The sequence below is a fragment of the Peromyscus eremicus genome, chromosome 15, assembly GCF_949786415.1.
Source record: "Peromyscus eremicus chromosome 15, PerEre_H2_v1, whole genome shotgun sequence".
Taxonomy (NCBI): domain Eukaryota; kingdom Metazoa; phylum Chordata; class Mammalia; order Rodentia; family Cricetidae; genus Peromyscus; species Peromyscus eremicus.
This window is the reverse complement of record NC_081431.1, coordinates 25,019,544-25,025,543: the sequence shown is the minus strand read 5'-3', so window position 1 is coordinate 25,025,543 and position 6,000 is coordinate 25,019,544. Positions and strand designations below refer to the sequence as shown.

The 6,000-nt window shown below is 40.2% G+C and overlaps 1 protein-coding gene across 1 annotated transcript in view; it reads right to left on the bottom strand.

Annotated features, from left to right (window-relative positions):
* Nucleotides 1-577: 577 nt before the first annotated feature.
* Ddr2 (discoidin domain receptor tyrosine kinase 2) overlaps nucleotides 578-6,000 on the bottom strand; it is a 96,012-nt gene continuing 90,589 nt past the window's right edge. Inside the window, exons 15-18 of the mRNA XM_059280973.1 lie at nucleotides 5,443-5,631; nucleotides 4,935-5,169; nucleotides 2,251-2,400; nucleotides 578-802 (exon numbers count right to left, since the gene is read on the bottom strand). Coding sequence (XP_059136956.1) covers nucleotides 668-802; nucleotides 2,251-2,400; nucleotides 4,935-5,169; nucleotides 5,443-5,631 — 709 coding nt within the window. The 3' untranslated portion in view covers nucleotides 578-667. The remainder of the gene's footprint in view (nucleotides 803-2,250; nucleotides 2,401-4,934; nucleotides 5,170-5,442; nucleotides 5,632-6,000) is intronic.

Below are 6,000 nucleotides of genomic sequence, written 5' to 3'. Positions count from 1 at the left end.
ATTCATTCCAAGATACAAGATAGAGCTTTTTAACTTAAGTACATGTCACTCACTTTGAGAGGAGAGAGGAGAGAGAGAGAGAGAGAGAGAGAGAGAGAGAGAGAGAGAGAAAGAGAGAGAGAGAGAGATTGATTTAAGAGTGAGAGTGGGATATGTCCAGACAGAAAAACATCCATCAGTTATGGAATGCCAAGTCCTGCAATGCTTCATAGCCACCAAGTATTTTCTTTAAGCCTAATCTCATGCTTCCCAAAACATTCGTATTCTTCAAGTTTTTCTTTCTAAAGGTATTTTATAGAAAGAGACATGGAAAAATATTGTAGGATCTGCACACTTATAAACATAAGCATAACCTTTATAAATTATCTGAGTTTCTAGCCTTTATGATCTAACCCTTTGGTATATCAAGTAATATTTTTACTAAATTTTATCTGCTCTATTTTTTTCTCTTTTAGTTATTTCAGTACAAAAAAAAAGTATATATGAGTCAGTGGTAGGGAGTAGGGAAGTGTACCAGAGGAGACAAGAGACAGTAAGAGGGCAAAGTGAACAATTCCCTGTCTCTCGGGTCCATTAAATGTCCAGATGGAGTGGCTTAGATGTGGGTTAGCGGTAGGTCTTGTGAGGAGGACCTGGGCCACAGGAACATCGGCAGGCATGGATGGCATCACTCATCCCCTTGTTGAAGAAGCAGAAGGTGTATTTCCTGGAATGATGGTCTGTGCTTGGTATCTCTTCTCCAACAGCTGAGCATCAGCTTATACACAGAGTCGGGGCAAATGGCTGGTTGAGGGAGATAAGTCTTCGGGAACAAAAATTTTAAAAGAGAAAAATATGTGTTAAGAGGAGAAGGAGGAGAATGAATTGTATCATAGTTTGATTTATGCCCTCACCACTTCATTGAACTCAGCAACTGAAATGAATGTTCTATCTATTCTTCCCATCCATGGAGTTCTAGCTCATCAGCCTCTTTCTCATTGTTCTCTTCTAGTTCTCTCAGGCAATATTTCATGGTGGGCCATTCTGTGGGCCCTATCTTCATGTTGAAGATGAAACCAATGCAAAGGGAGCTCAGATCTTCAATTTATGAGCATGTTTCTTTGTTAAGCCAATACGACAGAAACAAAGTACATTTGTAACTTCAGCTCCATAAAATATTTGAAGTTTTATTGCAATTTTGATTGGAATAAAATTTCAGCTGATGCAGAAATTGGGATGCAGGCTGCATCCTTGTAATGCCTACCACTGTTCTCTGTGTTTCCCCTTCTCTGTATCGGTCTCAATTAGAAGAGATTAGATTGCACTAACAGGTATGGTCATTGTGCCCCAATCCCAGCTTAGGATGCTACTCTGAAGTTACCAGTTACCATCTCCACAAGGAAGATACTACTCTGCTAACTCCCAGTCCATCTTCTGTCTTCTGTATGTCATTACCATCATCTCCCTACCTATAGTCTTAATACTCTGCTATAGTGATAGATTACTGAACCAAACTTAAATTTCCTATGCTCCCTGAACCATCAAATTATCATTGCCTTTGCTGAACACAATATCTGTACCTAGTTCATCATTAACTACTTCCGATTGTCCTGCCTTACCCCACGCAACACCAGCCTGCATCATGTACCATAGGAGCTGGGCTTTACCCAGAGTCTCATAGTCACATATGCCATCAACTCCTAATATATAGGTAAAAAGGCCAGTAGGCAAAAGCTTCGACTTCTGTTAAAATAGCAAATTAGATGGAATATCAAATCAGATATAACAAAGTTTAATTCTGCAAGTTATAAAACTATGACTATAAAATACCAAGCATTTGAAAGACACTATAACCAATAAGGGTATAGCGTAATGGGCATTCTCATATATTACCAGTAAAACTTAAAATTGCTGATCTCTTTGTGAGGTGCCCGCTATAGAACTTTAGAAAAATTATTATAGAAGAATGCCAGGTGTGGTAGTAGCAGGCCTGTAATCCTAGTACTCAGGAGGCTCTGGCAGGAGTTCAAGGTCACTCTGGGAATGTAGCAAGACCCAGTCTCAAAAGCAACAACAGCAATAACAACAAAATTTACTATAATTCAAGGCCATTATTTTGATGAGTAGGATCCATTTTCTAATTGAACACACAACTCTTAATTGGCCATGTGTCCTCTAAAGGGTGGTCTGTTTCCATCCTTGAGCTGGGGCCTTCCTACTAAGTCTTTTCGCCCTCAAGATCACCTAAGTCCACATCCCAACAGTTCATACCTGCCTCCCTTGGTCTCGGAAGAACTCTCCGGTATTCTCAATAACCTGCTCATCTGACAGCTGGGAGTAGGGCTGCTCCTGGCAAAAGGTGAAAGTCTCCCACAGAGTCACCCCGAAGGCCCACACATCGCTTGCTGTGGTGAATTTGCCCTATTGAAGAAAAAGAGGAGAGAATCAGAGCAAGCCAGGCACAAAAAGAAAAAGAGCATGTTAAACACATGCTCATCATCTGGAATCAATCTTCCCCTGCCCAAAGTAAGGAATGTGGCAACCAGCAAGATGTGCATGGCGGAGCTCGAAGTAGCAATGTGACCTTATTGGAAAGCAGTCCATCCTCCCATCCCTGTGATCTCAGCTTAGTTCTGCTTCTCTTGGAGATGATAGCCAAGAGCTGAAAGGATGCAGACTGTAAGCCAATGGACTCTGGGTGTTAGAACTGATACCTATAGGCTACTGACTCTCTGAACACTAGAAGGGCCACCTGTAGGATATGGGCCACTTAGGAGAACCACCGAGGGAAAGCTTAAATTAGCAGGGGAAGTCAACTGTTTTGATGGTAGGAATAAAAGAAGATGACTGGAGTTAAGCCTGGTAGATTCAGGATGCTCCCTCCCCTATTTAGTTCTAGCCACAGTCTTGAAAAATGACTTGATCATTAAATATACATTTTCTATTTAATAAAGATAGTGACATGAACATGTAGAGGGCATTGATTTTTAGATCAGAAAAATAAGAGGAACGGTTCACTAAATGACCCTGGTTAATAAGGCCTTTAATAATGCAAAAACTGGAGTAGGAAACATGGTCCCCTGAATGTAGGCCAATATGTCATTTTTTAAGGCCACAAAGCACCTTTAAGTTTAATTAAATGCCTGGTTATGTTAAAAATTGATAAAAATAAAGGCATATATATAATATGTATATATATATATATATAAATGTCATTAGGTTTTTATAAAATGGTATATATTATGCATCATTATTTTTGTTTAATTTTCTTTCTTTTTTTGTTTGACACAGGTTCTCACTATCTAATCCATGCTTATGTCTAACTAACAACAATCCTCCTGTTTCAGCCTCCCAAGTACTATGACAACAGACAGAAGTGAGCAATTATCTTCTTCTGGAGGACCTGAGGTCAACTCGAGGGGATATGACTCCCTCTTCTGGCCTCTGCAACCCCCTATCCTTTACATGCACATTCCTACCCCCTACAGACATACACTCATACACTTGTACAATTCAATATATAATTAAGATGATGGCGCACGCCTTTAATCCCAGCCCTTGGGAAGCAGAGGCAGGCAGATCTCTGAGTTTGAGACCAGTCTGTTATACAAAGTGAGTTCCAAGAAAAAAAGTGAGTTCCAAGATAGCCAGTGCTCCACAGAGAAACCCTATCTTGAAAACCAAAAATAAATACATAAAATTTAAGGACATATACACATAGAAATATATGCACAAAAAAATTCTCAAAGGCAATATTCTAAAGCATTAACTATGCTTACCTTGATGAGGAGAAGATAATGTACATTTTTCCATTTCAAAATTAATTTATAAATCCTATATTAATATCAGCTCGAAATAAGCAAATGAACTAGACATGAACAAAATCAAACTGGACTCGGGTTTTTCTCTGAATATTACAGAAGACAATCCAGGTAGCATATTAGGAAGTGAAAGCTCATAGTTTACTCATCCCTTGAATGAGTTGAGTGGCTATAAAATCAGCATTGCAATGGTCCAGATACTCATGGCCAGTAAAATCAAACTCTAAGAGAGGCATCTAAGTCATTCATCCATGGTGCAGAACACCAAGAATTAGGTAAAAACCGTAAAATGAAAAAATAATAGATTCAACACATAAATGGTAAAAATAATGAAAATAAAAAGACACAGACAATTCTAAATAACTAATAAAAAGCATGGTCATGAACTTAATATGGAAAAAATATTTTGAATCATAAGTTTTTAATGTATAAGAGTTTTATTTATTTGTTTGTTTGTTTATTTATTTATTTATTGGATTTTCAAGACAGGGTTTCTCTGTGTAGTTGTGGCTGTGCTGGAACTCACTCTGTAGACCAGGCTGACCTTAAACTCACAGAGATCTGCCTGCCTCTGCCTCCTGAGGGCTGCGATTAAAGGTGTGGGTCACCACTGCTCCAGATAGATAAGGATTTTAATGCTCTGAATTAAGACCATTCAATAGGTGGAAGAGCAGACGGGAAAAAGGATACTGAATTCCTTATACTTTTAAACCTTCCCTCTAAAGTTTCTCTAATGGTGCATTACTTTTTTTTCCATCAGAAATAGGCAAGTCTTGCTGGGTGGTGGTGGTGCACGCCTTTAATCCCAGCACTCAGGAGGCAGAGCCAGGCGGATCTCTGTGAGTTCGAGGTCAGCCTGGGCTACCAAGTGAGTTCCACGAAAAGTGCAAAGCTACACAGAGAAACCCTGTCTCGAAAAACCAAAAAAAAAAAAAAAAAAAGAAAAGAAATAGGCAAGTCTTGAGTAATAATAATAATAATAATAATAATAATAATAATAATAATGCCCAGAGACAATCCTCTCAAATCAGGGAAAATATCCAGGTCTGTGGAGCTTGCCTCCAGTTTGTCCCAGCCTCCTACCTGAGCAGCAGGTCAGCCACTGGGACAGGGCTCACAGATGTAGAAACTCACCAGCAAGATGCTTTCCCAGGACATCCAGCGGATGGGGAGCACTGCCCGGCCCTGGATCCGGTAGTAGTCACCACTGTACAGGTTTCTGCTCATTCCAAAATCCGCTATCTTGATGGTGTAGTTCTTGCCCACTAGGCAGTTTCGTGTGGCCAGGTCTCGGTGGACAAAGTTAAGGGATGAGAGATATTTCATACCAGAGGCAATCTGGGTAGCCATAAACTTCAGGCTGGCGTAACTGAGAGCACACAGAACAAAGAGAAAGCAGCTGTGGAGGGGGTATATTCTAATCAACAAACCAGGGTTGAACCATCTATATCTTGCTCCTGCTCTTGAAAGAATCTGCTTGATTTCCCCACAAAGCAGAGCTGCCCCATCATTCACTACCTACTAATTGACTTCCCATGTTACCCCTATGACAACTGGAACCTTAAGCTTTTTTAACCCATTTTCAGGCCCAGGAATTACTCTTAGGAGAACAGAGAAAAGACAGAAGACCTGACTTGTTTACCTGACTGTGGCGTTGCTAGAACAAGAACTCAGAGGCTCATGGCGGGAAAGAAACTGATTGAGATCTCCATTTTCCATGTATTCCGTGATCATGCAGAGCGGGTCATCAGTGATACACACAGCTAAGAGACGGATGATGTTTGGGTCCTTGAGCCGAGACATGATCTTTATCTCCTTAAGAAAATCATTCCTTTGGAGGATGTGATCGTAGATTAAAGTCAGAGGGTGTCAGAGTCAGAACTGAGCAAGGAAGGATGCACAGCAGTGTCCTTTCCCACCCATCACACTATGCCTTGCTCCCCTTTGGAAGATCTTTGAAAATACAGACAAACTGGTACCCAGAACTATCACACTCAACGCCTCCTTGAACACAATGAACCTTTATTTCATCAATAACAATGTTTTCAAGGACAAGCTCGATGACTCACTTTTATATTCCTTGTATGTGGCAAAATGCCCACTACATAGAAAGTTGTTGATACTACTGACTCAAATATGTGTTGCTTAAAAACTGCCTTGCAAATGGAGCTCTTCACTAAAAACCAACTCAAGGGCTTTA